Raw genomic sequence first — 16,967 nt, 5'->3', positions numbered from 1 at the left:
AAATAAAGTCTCAAGAGGACAGAGAATATAGTCATGAGAATAAAGTCCGAGTACTTTGAAAATAAAGTCGCAATATTATGGCTATTTTCGTAATACATTGTAATATTTCAACTTTATCCCTGTAATTAATAATTTTTTTATTTTCTGGCCCTAAATCTCCCATGTACAAGTCTTCTGCAACCTCTAGCAGTTTTTTTCTCCCTCCTAAGATCCACCTCCATCCATCTTCCTAAGCAAACAGCACACAGCATGACGCGGCCACCTCCGTGTTTTGCCATGGGGGTTGGCATGATTAGGGCGACGTTCAACAACATGTTATGATCTCATGTAGTCAGTCCACCACATGGCTAGTTGCAAACACCAAAGTGAACTTCTCATGGCTTTCTTCTCCTTGCCATTATGCCATAAAGGCCACGTTTTGAAAAGAACATGACCTTTACTTACCTTGTTAGCTCTTGGCTCCTTCTCTGATTAATGCTCTCCTTGCACGGCATGGCAGTTTAGGAGTATATCCGTGTCTTAGTGCGTTTGTAGATTTTTACCTAAAGATTTTTGGTGTTAAAAGATGTTCAAAGCCTGGGAGGTGGTTTTCTAACCTAACTCTGCTTTAAACCCTGACCCATCTGCTGTGTTCCTTGGTCATCATGATGATTTTTTCCTCACTAATGTTCTCTGACAAAAACCTCTAAGGTCAAAAATAAAACAGCTGCATTTACGCAGCTGAATTACATGCAAGTTGATTTGCGGCAGTGGATTTCATCTAAGGGTATCCAAGTAAAGAGCTGAATACACTTTTTGGATTTCTATCGCAAAATATGTTAAAAACTTTAGATTTGCCTGCCAGTTTACAATTATACACCACTTTGAGTTGGTTAATCAGATAATTAATCAGATGTGAATGGGAGGGAAGAAGGTTGTGATGCCTGAAAGAAAGAGCGGGAGTGAGCAGGTTGGTACAGCTGCAGGCAAACAGATGATCCCGTGTCCCCGGGAAACCAAACGAGTTGGGTCAAGGGCCGGGGAGGCGGGCCAAGAGGCCGCGACCCCTGGGGTTGAGGAAAAGACTTCACAAAGAGGTACATCTTCAAAAGCCCGGGGCCCCGGCAGGGAGAACCAGGCACCAGGTTGGGAAAATAAACCGTGCTGACCTGTTTTCACGGTGCACGACTTCCCCCAGGTGTCTCGCTCCAGCCTTCTCGTTGTTGTTGTCTGCTCTCTTCAGCTCCCATCCAGCATCTGCAGCAGGCACTGCATTCTTGCCAGATGAAGTATGTTGGGATGAAAGGAATGCATCCACGTATTCTTCCTTTATTACTTCAAATGGGCTCACAAGGCCCATAAAATGCTAATTAAATCACAAGACTTTAAGTGTGTGCGTGCGCACATGTGTGTGTGTTTGCATAACGTCTGAGGTCGCGTTCAGAGTTCAAAACCTTTGGAGGAGAGAGGACAGCGATCAAACATCTGCCAGCTTTGTTTTCCAGCACAGATTGCCATGACAACGCAAGGCGGGCTTCATATGGTCTCCATGTGAATAAACGGAGCACCTGCTGGGAGAGTCCATCATTAACGACTAATCGACAGACATGCCTGGCGTACGGAAGGGCCCCGCGCGTTCCCATATAGATAAGCCCTCAGCTGCGCAAGCTAAGTGCTGCCATTAAGATGTTTGTCAAGAGAAAAAGCAACTGTAATGTCAGGAAATAGTTTTTTGGGGGCCCTTGTGACTACGGAGGGTCTGTTGTGGGGACTTCCGAAGTCCTTGGCCTAAACACGGTCGAGTCAACGGCGGCCGGGGCGCCTCACATCCTTTCGGCCTCCCGCCGAGGTCAGGAAATCAAAGACAAATGGCCGATTGTCAAGTTTTACACCTTGACCTCCGCTTAAACCCCCACGCCTCCCCTCCTTTATGTTCGCCGCCGCTTCGGCAATCGGGAGGAAATCGAGAGGTTAGCGGCGGTTCAGCCGTGATAAGAATCTTGGAATGGAGAAGTTCACGGAGGGGGAAAGGTTACCGAGAGTTTAAAGAGAGAGAGAGCGCAGCCAGTCATGGGGAGGATTAAATTAAAAAAAAAGGGGGAAGTCAGCGCGGAGGAACTGTGCTGCGGTTTCAAAAGTGCACTGCAAGACAAAAAGACGTCTGTTTTGCACGCTGGACTTGGCGTTCAAAGCCAGTTTAGGGGGGAAGCCAGGCTATGAACTCATCTTCACCTTTAGAAAGCCTCACGCTAAAGCTGTTTCTCTACAGAGCGACACGAGGAGTCGTCAGGCTCGGCCCCTTCTGTAAATGCTGGCACAGAGACGTTACAGAGTCGTAATAAAAGATCCTCTCCGTCAGGGTCAGACACATCCTTGGACACTCGGAGCACATCTGGTGACCTTTTCTGCTTCCTCCCACCGGTCCGTGTCTTTCCTGCTTTTGTTGAGATTCAGCAGCCAGCTCAGGAGCACGAGGCGTTTTTTTGGGAAGGGGGCAAATACAGGACATCCTCTCACTTCACTTTAATAGGGCAGTGTTTGATTACAGGAAGTGCTGTTTGGCTTTGATGTCCTTTTAAAAATAATAATAACTTTTAATATGAGGCCAGAGTCTTTGATGGCGGTACTCAATTTCCCTAATGGTTGCTTTGGTTTATTGGAATTCGATGGAGGAGTAAAACCACACACACATAAACAGGCACATATACAACCCACGGCGAAATAAAAAATAACGAGAAAATAAAATAACAGAAGATCCTGTCTTTAAAAAAAATAGAATCAACAATTGAAGAATGATGAGGAATCGCCATTTATGGTTTAACTTCACAAAAACACGTCTAATATGCAAATGAGCTTCCAGTTGAAAGCAAATGTTTGGATATTTTTTTAAAAGTGCAGTAGTACGTGTTATCGGCATTGGCTTCCATACCTGTAACCGCAGCAACTGTCACAACACAATGAGTTAAGATTTTTAATAACTGTCATAATAATAGACCATATTAGTGGATATCAGGCATCTACACTGTCACAAATGTTTGCAGCTGTTTTTCCTCAGCTGAACAAGTATGGAGAAAGATAACTGTCAAAAAGATGTACCATATAATTCCAACACATTTTACTCCATTAAGGTTCCTTTTACAGGCTAATATGGCTAATCCTCAGCAAGGTGGAAAAATCTACCAACTTTTCACAACGACTCCAACTAAAACAGTAATATGCGTGAAAATCAACACCAGTTTAACAGGTGTTCATTTTCTACACCCTCACAAATAAACTGTGACGTTTATTTATGTCCTCTCAGCTGAACAATGTCTGAATCACTAAGGAAGTTGCCAGGTGGCAACGTGTGAGATCGCTCAGCTGTGAGTTCCCAGTGATCATTTCCAAAATACTCCAAGACCTGTAAAAAGCTTTGTGGAAGTGGCAGAACTGTCACAAAATGAAAATGTTTACTCCACTCTCAGCGGACCTGGAGACGATTGATGAGTCGCAACTGATCAGGTGGATCGACGCAGCCTGGACCAACATGAAAGTTCTATGGAGTAACTCTCAAAAAGATGTGTGCATGATTTCGCACGCATCTTTTTGACAGTTATCTTACTCCATCGTTTAGCTGCTTACTCACATGAAGGCCATTTTTTTTTCCGTCTTTGTGATATGTCATATTGGTAAATGTGGACCCCCAGGTCTCCTGGTCTTGTACTCAATTATGATACTTTGGCTTCACTTTAAACATGATTCTTAATCAAAATTAAAAGAGGGCTCATGCCGTAGAATTCAAAGTAACAGGTTGAATATAAGGGGGAGCAGGAGGGTTTCACCAATTTGCTTCTACATGAGAGTTACAGCGAAAACAACAAAACAAAACAAACAAAAAAGCAGAAAAAATGAAGTTATAGCTCATCACAATGTACAGTGAGTTAATGTTTCTGGCTCTTTCTCCAAAACAACTTTCAGTATCTGGCAGTTATTCAGTAATACTCTGTGTATTTAACGGTGCAATAACAGTTTAAAGGCCAAAACAACAACTTATGCCAAATCCCATCTGTGCAGACTTGATGCTAAAAAGGAAGGATCAAAAATGACTACAAATACAAAACATACCCTAAACGGACTTCTGTCCAGCTCTTACTGATTATATATCATAATGTAGTCTTTTGAGGTATGTGTTACTAAGGCAGAAGGTTCAGTTGAAAGGCAGACCAGCAGTTGTCTCTGTAGATGACTGAATCTGTGGGTAGTTTGGACTTTTAGAGTGAACATTGGGAGTTGAGGGAATCTTCCATCGTACAATTCCTATGGTTTTGCGTTTCAAGAAAACTGCAATCGGTGCAACTCTAATTTAGCTTGGAGAGGCGATTCTGACTGCGGTCTGGCTACAGGAGCAGACAGCCTGACAGACTGCCTTGTTTGATAAAGTACGGAGTAGAAATGCCGCTACTAAAATGAACTAAGTGCATATTTTCCACGAGTCTGTATATTTTACAATGTTATGACATCACAATTATTTTCTTTTCACTGCATTAACAATTGTTATGCTTTTTGTTTCTAAAAATACTACGGTACATAATCATATGCAAATCTGTTTCAGATATTTGTAGGAAACGCTAAAATACTGGCGAGAGCGTTATATTTACTCAAGGTTAGCATACAGTCAGGATCTCAGACCAGCCCAGGGTTAGCCAAAACAACGAAAGTCATTGGTTCCATTTTTAGTGCAACTACATAAGGTGACCACTCACCCATAATCAGGCTAAGGCTTTATGTGACATCTAACAAACTCACTCAAATGTTGCTGAAGCTGATTAATTCATGGAGATGCTCATTTTCAGTTTTAACCAACTGTTAAGATATTCCAACAAATGGTTATAAACTACAGTTCTGCTTGTAATGCCAGCACACATGCTCTCTGGCGCTCGTTCTAGTTATACCAGTACCAAATCATGTCCACATCAAGCAATTCTCTCTGAATTTATCATTTTCTCCACAAAATAAAAACGGCGGTAATATCATATTTGTGTTAAAGCTTTACCAAATGTTTCAGAAAAGAACTTGGAAGAGAGCAAAGGTGGAGAAACAGGAGCCCATTCATAACAGGTCATGCATTTTAGTACTTTATTTTTGAAGATATCAGTGCAAATGAACACCAAAAATGAAAACATAAAAAAAATGAAATATCATTTCAGATCTTCACATGAAAAAGAAAAAAACCCCCATCATTTTATATATATATTTATATATATAGATATATTTGCTGCTACAAATGTATTTCTTAGATGCACAATGCAGATCTATGATTGTACGTCAATCCCCCACTAGAGCCCCATGCTCATTCACAGAGCTTTTGTTAACCAGTAACAGGAAAGAAGGAAAAAATAAAAATCACAAAAATATTCAATCCACATTTATTTTTCACACCTCCCCCCGGCCTCCACTCAGCCTTCAGCTTGGTCAACAGTCTGCTGTTAGGGGGCTGCTCATAAAAGCCGACCTTTTTGCTCTTTGATTCAGGAAAAAAAAAAAAAAAAGAAAAACTGAAAAAAAGAAGAAGACCTATTTTAAGACTTGACATTTTCCCCCATCACCAGTAGGGATACACAGGTAGTTCCCATGCGTCTGCATGCAACAGGCAGCAGTGAGGAGAGTCAGACATTATTACACAACACAGCGCAGGATAGATTATCATTTACCACATAGAGACACATGCAAAGAACAAACCAACCAAAAAAGAAAAAAAGAAATAAAATAAAATAAAAAGATGGGCATAGTATCCTCTGCCTTCGTATGTACACTTGTACGCATATAATCAGTATTTACATTTCAGGGCATTAAAAACTAGGGCAATATCTTTTTCTTTTTTTTTTTTTTTTTAAACATTACAAAATAGTCATCTTCCATACTGAAAGTACTATTTACACAATTTATTTAACCATCGTGAAAACGTAGTAATAATTGAAGACGTATGTCAGAAGTATATGTATTAAAAAGACCACAATACTAAATGAACAAAGCAGAGTGAACTCAACCGGAAAGATTACAGTACGATTGAAAAATAAAGAAGCTAGATACCAGATACCCTTTAAGACAAAAGGAGTCTCGGTGATTAGAGGGCGGGCGAGCGTATCCAGCTGCTCTGAAAACAAATAGAGTACCTGTGGTCTTCTCTTCATCAACATGCAATTCTTTTTGATGTGTTATGAGTAAGAGAGATTGCCACCGAAATAAAACATGTGATGCAGAGCACAATGTTTAAGAAATTATGACAAAGAAAATCACAAATTACCAAATTCAGAAAAGATAACAATACTGACAATATTTTCCCCCCATTACATGCTGTTAAATTATACTTTAAAAAAAAAAAAAAAAAAAGGACACAGAGGGCTCAGTTTCGATAGTGCACACTCCAGGTAGTCTTTTATATTGCATTAAAAGAAAAGCGCCATGTGCATCACACTGAAACTTCTTTGTGGATCTGTCTCTCTCTCTCTCTTTCATTCTTTTTTCTTTTTTTTACCAGGATGGCAAGATAAGTCACTCAGACAAAGCAGCCTTTTTTTTACTGTTGCTCCAGAAACCCGTTTACACAGCGTTGCTCAACTGTAAGCGCCACACGCTCTCATGTTGACCCATCTGCTCAGAACTGCACAATCTGCAAACACATTACCCCGAATTTGCACTGTCGAATCTCGCCCTTAAAGGTTCAGCACAAAAAAAAGAAGAAAAAAAAAGAAGAGAAAAAGCAGAACACAGTGAGTGAATCTCCACTGATGAATTCTTTCCCCACAGCCCTGAATTCTGAGGAAAAGCAAGACAAAAGCATTCATAGTGGCACAACCTGGAACGGAGGGTACTGCAGTGTGAATCTATCGTGTGCGTTGTTTTAATTAGCCCACTGTAACTGTCTGGGAATGGCTTCATCTGAAATCCCATCTGAAATTAGTAGGACGTTATATTTTTGACAGATGTTCTGATAAAGAAAATAAAAACTATCCACCGAGCTGAGCACTAACGTTTTTTTTTTTTTTATTTGAAATCATCAATTATAAATGATGCCTGAAATGTTCTCTAAATGTTTGATACGAGGCAACATCCAGAACGCAGGAAAAACTGATGTGTGATAAATTAAATGTGTAACACAAAATATAATAAACGGGGACTTTACATTAATTAATGTAGTGCAAAAATAATGGTGGATGAGTAGGGGCTAAAAAACCCCCGACGTTTTTGGATCAGTTAGGCTAAAACGGACCACTTTTTCTTTTTTCTTTTTTTTAACCATTCCACGTTGAAGCTATTTAAAATTGAGACAGCAATACATTTTTTAAAATCAAATTAAAAACAAAAAAAGTGAAAAAGTCCTCTCTTTTTTCCATCAAACCAATTTGGCAAGGTACACAAAAAATGAAAACAAGAAGGAGTCAATGGACTTGATTCCACTTTATATGTTTTTGTAGTTGATACAACTGTTTACTGGGACGACTGGCTCAACCCCTGGCCCTCATGGCTGTGCTTGTCATTGTGGGTTGGTGATTGAGGGGTGGAGCTCAGGCTGCGTTCATAGGTGTGCATGTCACTGACTGGCTCCTCTTTGACTCTGATCGCGGGCCGGGCTCCTTCTGCCTGGTCCGGCACCTCTTTCCTCAGCTGGATGTTGCCCTTCTGCAACATGTAGTACAGGATCGGGTTGGAACGTGAAAGCCGCGGGGAGTCCGGGTTCGACTCACAACCCTCGTCCATGCCATCGTTTTCCTGACTGCTCCACCGAATGGGGCTCTCAGGCTCCTGTTTGATTAAAGTAGGGGGCTCTCGTTTTTGCGTGGCGGGCCATGGAACCGGTTGGCGGATCCATGGGGCTGGGCGGACGGGGTTGTTGCCTTCAGGAGGGGTGGGCAGTGGTCTTAGATGATTTGGAAGCCCTGAGTTGAGGGAACCATGGGTGTGCCAGCTAGGCAGGTGAAGGAAGTTATGATTTTGTGTAGGCTGACTGAGAATGTTACCATTGGCTTTGCCAGTGGTCTGCAGGATAGAGGGACTGGGTCCCTGTCGCGGCTGCTGGGACAGTTCCTTCAGACAGTTGTCAGAGAGCAGCAGCTGTTTCAACACGTTGAATCCACGACTCTCTCTGGTAAACGTTTCACTCATAGGGCTTCTTGGTGGAAGCTCCTCCTCTTTTAGACCCCTCTGCTGCTCAGGGTCTGCCTGAAGAGTAGATGAGGCAGACATGTTTGTGTTACCACTGTCCAATGCTCTTGGAGAGCTGATACTGTTCAAGCTGCCTGTGTGTTCGGAGCAGAGCCGTCTCCTTTTAGGACTGGGGTTTGGATAGTCCCTATTCTCCTCTTTGACTTGTCTGGATTGTGGCTCAGGCTGCATTGTTGCAGCACTGGAGTAATAGGTAGCGGTCTGTTGTTTAAGCAGCTGGCTGAGGAGGCCATATTTCGCTATGACCTCTGCAGGCCTTGGTTCCGTCTTTAGGTCTTGTTGAGAATCGGAGAGCGGGCTATTCTTCCCGTAGGAACTCAGTCTCTTTTTGCCGCTCAAGTCCTCTGACTTAGTAAGGGATGACCCTACATCCTCTGGAAGCTCTGATTTTATTTTTACATCCAAAGGGGACCCATTAGAGCTGTCACAGAGGATGGAGGCAGTAGGGCTCCTCTCAAAGCAGCCGCCCTCCATTTCAGCACTCCCTTGGCCACTTCCACTGGGTCTTTCTTTGCGGCCGGCTGTAGCACCAGTTGAACCAGTGCCTAGAAGTAGCTGCAGCACAGTACGTCTCTCCAGAAGGTTCTCAATTTGTGAGGAAGGAGGGGAAGGTTCCTTACGACTGAAAGGTGTGCTACTGCCTGAAGCTCCATCAGACAGCGGGGTAGGGGTGGTCCTGTTGACAGGAGTATTGAGTCTTTCCAACAGAGCATGGGGCCTGCTGTCATTGAGTTCCTGGCTCGCCCCTTTTCCAGAGGAGATAGGTGGGGGTGGGGAAGTCGTGCCACACTGCGCCAGATTTTGTAACAATTTACTGGCACTGAAGGCAGGCTCTGATGCTTTGTCAGCAGGGAAGGTCTTAGACTTACACAAATCAAGTGGACTGGACTGGACATGGGGAGAGGGGTATGAATATGGGGACATTGAAGGACCTGTGTCACGACTAAGTGAGTAGACGGACTGGGACGGGCCTGCAGGCCTTTCGATTGGGCTCTTTGTTGGACCCTCTTCCCAAGTAACTGACCCCTTTTGTTGATTTCGTGACATGTTAGCCATAGTTATATCAAGGGGCGAATCTTGTCTACCTGTGCTCTTATTAGCCATCTCATTATTTCTGCGCTCAAGAAGAAGTTGCATGAGAGTGACCTTGGGGTGGGATTTTAAGTCTGGGTTCATTTCAGGTTCTTTGTTCTTGGACACAGTTGATCTTGATGGCTCTGGCTTCCATTTGTTTAGTAAGGATTCTGTCAATTTGTCCAAGGAAGAAGTGGAAAAGGAGGAGGAAGATGACGAAATTGGATATGAAACAGAAGAAACAGCCATAGAGGAAGGAGAAAAGGATGTTGTGGGAGGCTGGGTAGGAGCTTGAGGAGATATTGTTACTGGGGGTGAGGAGAACACAGTTGTAGAAGAGAACATGGAGCTGGAGGAGGAGGAAGGGGGTGTACTTTTGGGCCCTGTGTCCTGTAAACTGCTGCGGCCTCTCATCGAGAGGTCAATGGGAGAGCAACTGGAGTAGGAGCTCTCAGCATCACTGCTGTCCTTGGTGTTGCTCCTCTCATGGACAGAGCACTCACTGTCTGATGTGACTGAAGAGGAGCCACTTGGTGGCAGAAGTCCACTGATGTCCTCCAGGTGCCCATTCTTGGTCAGTTGCTTCTGGTTGTTGTGGTTGTTCAGCAGCAGCAGGAGCAAGCTGCTGCAGGTTTGGGGTGGGCGGGTTGGACGTGTGTCAAAGCCTCGCTTCTCCCTGGTAGGCAGGCTTGGAGCATGTGGGGGAGAGGGTGGAGAGTTTTGGTTGTGGCCTCTCTGCAGCGAGGGGCTCTGAGGATTGGTAGCAGCCGTTCGAGGGAGTGTCGTTGTTATTGTGGCTGTTGTCATTCCGTTTTGAGTCGATAAGGAGCTTACTGTGTCTGAAGACCCCCCCACACTTGGTGGCCTTCTGTCCTGTCCGTGCTGCTGGTTTGCCATGGCGGCCAGTCTTTCACTGGCAGATCTTCCTGAGAGCTGAGCTTTGAGGGCATGCTCTCTGGAGTATTGCTGGAGATGAGCTTCGCTGGACAGCAGAAGGGCAAGTTGACTGCAAGCTACGCTGGGCTTGGGTGAGGGTGCGGGACTAGAACGGATTTTAACCATGTTGGCCACGGCCTTCAAACGTTCTGCACAGGACACAGAGTCGGTCGCTGTGGGAGCTGCAGGAGGTGTGGCGCTGTGTGCTGACCTGGGGGACTCTGGTGGCCTGTCCTGACTGTGGCCCCGGCGGCTGTAAGGGGTGTTATTGTGGTTCTGAAGTTTGCTCTTCCTCATGAGGCCTTTAAGGCGACCTGAGGCTGTGCCGTAAACAGGTAGTGGCTCTTTATCTGTAGCTGGTGCCTTGGATGGAGAAGAACACTCACCAGTGGGCTTATTAGAGTGCTGAGACATTGCTACACTCTGAAGCCTTGAGCTGAATGACTGAAGCAAAGACGCCAACAGGGTACTCTCTCCAGCATGGGGAGATCCCTCCAGGGCACCATTTTGCAAGGTTCCCACTTGGCCATTCAGCTCCACTGGAGGTGAACTCATTCTCTGGTTCCCTGGATCATTCCATGCTCCAGAGCGCAGCAACCGGGCCTTCTTTAGGTGTTGTGAAGAACCTAGCTTGGGCCCATTGGTTCCAGCCTTGGGTACCATTGGGTCATGGTTTGGTTGTGGTAAAGGCCCACCCACTTTATTGTCCTGCTCCTGATTGCTGTTGGAAGCCTCGGATCTCCCACCTGCCGTGGCCCCAGGCCCGGCCACCACTGGATGCATCAGTAAACCTTCCAGATAAGTTAAAACAGCTGAATCCTTGTGTGTCTCAGGGCCAGGCTCCTCCCCATGAGTCATGTTCAATACTCAGATCCCTTCTTATAGCTCAGCAATGCTATTGGTAAATGATAGCTGTCCAAGTCATCTGGCTGGCAGTTGCACGCACTTATTAGAAACCAAAAAGAGGTTGTGATTTGCAAAGAGTGAGTATAAAGGTTTAATTAAGGGTGCACCGGCTGTATGTGATCCCTCTCTGTGGTTGGCTTAGTGTGGTGAAACAGCCACCATGGCTGGAGGAAATCTGGTGCAGGCAAGCCTCCAAGGCATTGTTGTATGCCTGTAACTGCTACAGGATCCCAGAAGGCCCACCTTCACGCTCACATGAGTGGCAGTGGCGAAGTCAGTGGGACTTTATCACAGAGATGTTGGAATAATCCATTGTTGTTGATATCCAGTGTGTCTGTCCTTCAGTCTGGCTGTTGCTCTGTCAGTGGCGCCTTTATGCTTTGTAGATCTCACAGTGTGTTGCAGGGTGACCTATAGGAGTGAGGGAGAGGGAAAAAGAGGGAGGGAGACGTGGTCGGGGGGAGGGAAAAGAGGAGAAAAATAAGAAATCGTGTGAGAAGCAAGGATTTGCAGTGCACTATATCACATTCATTTCCCCACCTTGTCTGCCATCTCTGTTACTTAGCAACATTTCAGACTGACTGCACACGGCTCCTTCTCCTCTCTGCACTCTTCCCTCTCAGCCACCCAACAGATTAGGCTTGATTAGATCCGAATTGAAAATTCAAGCCCACTACCTTGAAAACATTCAGGTCTTGAGCAGCAAGCCTCTCCCGGCAGCGTCTTTCACAAGTGAAGGGCCTTGTAAGAGCTGTGCATAATTCTTTATGCAGGTTGTCATTTCAGCAGATTATCTCTCTCTACCACCTCCTGCCTTCTTATGCACTTGAGTTACATCTCACACAAAGCAACCCACGGTCTCAGTGGAGCAAAAGCCAACCACCCACCCACCCACGTACACACCAGCAAGCATTTAAGCACTCAGGCTTAAACACACCAATAAGCTTTAGAATGAGGACATACAATAAGGTTCACTTGGAAGATTTTATGTACTAGGACATTAAATTTGAGGTGAATTTAACCTGGACATATTAGGTTAATTCAGGCTTGCCAAAACACACACACAAAATCAAAAATCAAATGGAATACAGATTCATTCTACCCACATTGGTTGTAGAAATTGAGAATGTGCTTAAATCTAAAAAAGAGTTGGTTTAGGAAGCTTACTGCTTTGGAACATAAGCAGTCTAACACAATCACAAAAGAAAAGACATCGACAATGACTTTCATTATTTAGTAGTGCAACAAGATTTAGATTTAGGGACCGCATGATATGAAATTCCATAGCATTTTTCGTCAAGTTGAAGATCAACGTATATTTTCATCTTGAGGCCTGGACATAAAGGGGAGAATTTCAACCTTGGTTCTCTGCATCGGTATTTAAGACTCACATTGAAATAAATAAGCCAGCAGCTCTTGAGTCCTTGCCAAGGTGGCTGACAACCCTCAGTTCCACTAATATTAGAGAGAGACGACTTTGGGGGCACTGTGTGTTGAGTCAGAAAGTATACCAAAGATTTATAATTGCTGTGAGAATAGCACAACTTGCTAACTGTTAGCTGCTAAGGTTAGCATATGCTTCACTGCTTTCTACCAGTGTTAAGCTAAAGGGCTGTTTCTAAATGAGTTTTTACGATTACCACTAATCTCTGGTTCACAATCTAGAACAAGATAATTCTACTTTATTTCTTTTGAAAAAAAAAAAAGAGTTTAATGTTGATGATATCTTTATTTTATCTTTCTAATAAAAAACACACATTTGTAGCTTAATCTTTTTTTGTCATTAGGAACACTTCATGCAGAAACAAGTAAAAAAAAAAGCTGCAAATCTAGAGGTTAAACAGTGCAATGCTCTAACAAAACTAAAAAAAAAGAACAAAAAAGAACTAATTCAAATAATAAAATAGAAACAAAACCAAAAAACCAACTATAGGCTAAAATTCATGATAGTTTAAGACCAGACCTTCCTTTTTTAATTTGGCAACATGTTTCAACACATATGGATCATTTACTGGGAGAAATCCTCGTCTCTGTAACACATAGGCCAAAATAATAATAACCAAAAAAAACTTGATTCAAGCCAAAAACTTTTTTTTTAAATAAAGTATATTTTTCTCCTTTTTTCAGACGTCAGAATATTCATGCTGAAATATAAATTTACTTGAACACATAAGAGTATGCGTTTCTGAGCAGGGGTTCAGTGTCGGTTCATTTTCTAAGCTCCAGTTCAAATTCCTCTGTGGCATCAGCGCTAAGTGTGTTTAGCAGAGATAGAGAGGCCCTGGCTCTTGCCTGTTTTCGAAGTCTACCTGTGACTCTGCGTCTTCAGATAAATGCAGTCCTTTAGCTTCTTACGTCTGCTGTAAGAAGATCACGGCACCTGAGCTTAGATTTGTCAAGCTACCTACAGAACTTCTAGAAAAAGTTCCCTTTCACAGATAACACCGAAGCAGCAATGACTGTCCACAATACACCGAGGAATCCTGATTGGGATACACCTTATGCAGAAGAACAGTCAGGTGTGAGTCAATTTTTTTCTTGAACGAAGAACATAATGGCACCTCAGCTAAGTCTGGAAAAGTTGTGTTAAAAAAACATACACGAGTCCTGAAAAACATTTTAGCCAAAATCCTCAGACATAAATAAGTCTGCTTGTTCCTGGTACAAAGAGCCATGTTTGAAGAAAACATATCAGCACAAATACTGCATACTAGTTGTCAGAGATTGTGGGGGAGGGTTAATGATCCAGACTGGGTTAACAGCTGCAAAACTTCGGCAACATTAAGTTATGAGTTCCTTGTAATGATAAAGTATCTCAGAGTCAAATGTGAGGTCGTAAGACAGCTTATACTTGTCAGGACCTGAAACAAGATCAGGACAGCAAATATAATCTGCAACAAAACTGCTAAAAAACATTTTCTGAAAGAAAAAATAAATAAATGAGGCATTGCAATTGAATAGGACTGGTACAGAAGAGCTACTGAAAAAAGAAAGGCAGAATTTCGACATTAAATTTTTTTTTCACTGGCCCTAATTCTCTTCCATAATCTGGTGGACTTAAAAGAATAATAAATGATTTTCAACTAACTTTAATAAAGTTTAACAGGGATGTGGCCCAGAATCTTGAGAAATTCAGAAGATGACTCCATGCTATTAGTGGTAAAAGCAGTTTGACAGGTCTTTCAGACAGCTCAACATTTTGACGTTGTTCTTAGGAATAGCGATATGGCGGAACTCTGACATGCATTATTATCTAGTCTCAGCTATATTTATCTTATCTGGTGAGGACTAGATGAATACATCATGACATGACACAGAAAACTTGAGCATTCAAACAGGGGTTATGTTTTAATATGACCAAACACGGAGTGTAGGAGCCATATATACATTTTTGGAACTTAATACAAAATGTTATTTTGTGTTTACGTGAGTTAAATTTTTTACTCTGCTATTTGAAAAGGATAAGCATCTGTAATTGTATTGTGCTTATGTGGTGCTTTTTGATTGGTTAGTGACTAATTCATTTATAAAAGATGAAAGTACTTGCTCATTGTAGAAGTCAGACACCTTGAAAGTAACAGTCTTTTGACCGTCACTTTCTATTTGTTTTGAATCTGTTTGTTATTTTTATTTTCTTTTAAGTTCAATAGACTTAAAGATGACCGTCGGATTCAAGACCTCTTTTTTTGGAAGAAATGTGTCGCGTACAAAAGAGCTTTAAGGGGCTAGACTAGTGAGAGCTTGCCGCACTTACACAAAGAGATATATAAAACATGCATAACGCATAATAGCAAATGGACCTAGACAGCTTATGTATTAGAATACAAGAGCAAAAAACATGAAAGGACTTGACTAGCGTGAGGGATGTTCACTGGTAAAAAAACCAACAAAAAACAGAGGTGCAGTCGTAGAGAAACAAAGCAAGGATATGTCAATAAAAGAAGTTGTACTCTGCTGTCAGGTGTGTGTGTGTGTGTGTGTTTGCACAGACATTACAGGTTCTCTCGGAAATTGGGCGGACCTGTCACAGCACACCATTGTCAGGAGGGCAGAGTCGGTAACACCGGGGTGCACGTCGTGCCAGTTGCCATGACAGTGTCAGCGGTGCTGCCCTGGGAGACCTCTGCTCTGAACCCTGTCAGCGTGGTTTCCGTGGATACAGGGCACCGCCGACAGTCCAGGCTGCATCTCATAAAGGTTAATTAATACAGAGCTTCCACTTCGGCTCAGCAGCTGTCCTTGTCCTGTCCCGACGCTGTCCTCACCTTTTGTGTCCGCTAAGCAAGCAGACATTGCAGGTCACATAGCAGGACAGCAGACCTTGTTTGTGAAGAAAGGCAACAGAAAACCTACTTAGCCACAAGCCTGAACGTTTCACAGGGAGCCGAGGAAAGGTCAAAAACCTAGATCAGCCTTCCCATCTCTGAGGTCAAGGTTCACAGGGTGCCACAGGATTAGGTGGTGACAGCAAGGGCAGCGAGGTGGCACAGTTAATGCCACCTTGAAAATGAACTGGGATTAAACACTAGAAATAAACTAATTAGCTTAGATTTAAATCTGAGTAGCAGAAGGGAACAATCACATCGACCTCTTTAATGCTTTCTCAAACTAAAACTTCACATGCTAAGTTTCTTCAGGCTCCGACAGCAGTGAAAAGAACGAGTCCACCGAGAACGCTCCGTCACCATCGATTACAGTTTAAAGACCATCTTTGAACTGCTGACCCAAATTTGGAAATGACAAAGAGCCAACCTGGTCACCCTGGGCCATCTGACGTCTGCTGTCATGCTAATCTTAGCTGCACTGGATTAAGACTATTTTCCCGCCAGTGGGTTTAACACCGTCCTGATGGAATACCCCTAATGCCCGATTTGATCAGTGCAGTCAACATGTAAACATGTTTACCTTGGCAAGATGACTAATATGCCAGGACTGGAATGCCTAGTGAGCAGCAGGGTCAAATGGAAATGGAAAGGAATCACAGACACACTTTCTCTGCTGCTGCCAGAGAACGTTGGAGTCGCAGCCCACCTTTTTTTGCCCAAAGACATATTTCAGTGGATATTGTACCACTGCAGTATAGACGTTCCTACACAACTCAATCCTTACATTTACCAATTACATTTATAAAGTTTTCCATTGGTCACTCAGTTTTTCTTTAGAAATTAGCACAATTCTTTTAAAAGAGACAACTCAGGATTTTTAAGGTGAGGTTCTGTTAAGTGGTGATAAGCCGCTCATTTCTCACCTGGAGACACCACAAACTTTACATTAATCAAAAAGAGAGGCCAACCAAAGCCAACCTTTACTAACGTAAAACAACTAGAGCCAAAAACTTCAGAGATTTATCTGAAGCCAGCTTTAACATGTTTGCACTGGATGGCTCTTTAATAATAGGTCGATAGTTACTTAAACGGGAAATATAGGATGTGGCGGTGAACCTCTGATCTTTCTGAACGAAGCAAATACTCGGAATGGACCTGGTAAAGTGTTTTGAGTAAATGTCTGATGTTCAAGTAGGAAACGGTGGAGCCCTGCCTATTCATCGTTTATTATTTGTAAATTTATTCTATAAAATTCACCTAATTGTAATTTTTCTTTTCATAAAGCACATTTAAAAAAGCTGAAAGAAAATGCAGCTGGGAAGCTGAAATACCTAGGCGCAGTGCTAATTGATACGCTACAGGCTAGTGTTCACAACGTAGCCGATCTAAGGGCGCAATTAATTTCCTTTGGCGGTGACTGACTGTTCCAAGAGTGGAAAAAAAACTCCACTCTTGGTTTACATTGAAAAATACTAATGTATATTTGGAGTATAACCTATTAAAATAGGCATTTATAAGCAGTTTAAGAGGGGATGTCTCAAATAT

At 43.0% G+C, this 16,967-nt stretch overlaps 1 protein-coding gene across 1 annotated transcript in view; it reads right to left on the bottom strand.

The window, feature by feature from the left end:
* Positions 1-5,080: 5,080 nt before the first annotated feature.
* nrip1b (nuclear receptor interacting protein 1b) overlaps positions 5,081-16,967 on the bottom strand; it is a 54,882-nt gene continuing 42,995 nt past the window's right edge. The window contains exon 2 of the mRNA XM_032576784.1: positions 5,081-11,508. Coding sequence (XP_032432675.1) covers positions 7,447-11,049 — 3,603 coding nt within the window. The 5' untranslated portion in view covers positions 11,050-11,508 and the 3' untranslated portion in view covers positions 5,081-7,446. The remainder of the gene's footprint in view (positions 11,509-16,967) is intronic.

The sequence above is a fragment of the Xiphophorus hellerii genome, chromosome 11 (genome assembly GCF_003331165.1).
Source record: "Xiphophorus hellerii strain 12219 chromosome 11, Xiphophorus_hellerii-4.1, whole genome shotgun sequence".
NCBI classification, from domain to species: Eukaryota; Metazoa; Chordata; class Actinopteri; order Cyprinodontiformes; family Poeciliidae; genus Xiphophorus; species Xiphophorus hellerii.
The sequence above is the reverse complement of the archived record's forward strand: the minus strand, read 5'-3'. Positions and strand labels throughout refer to the sequence as shown.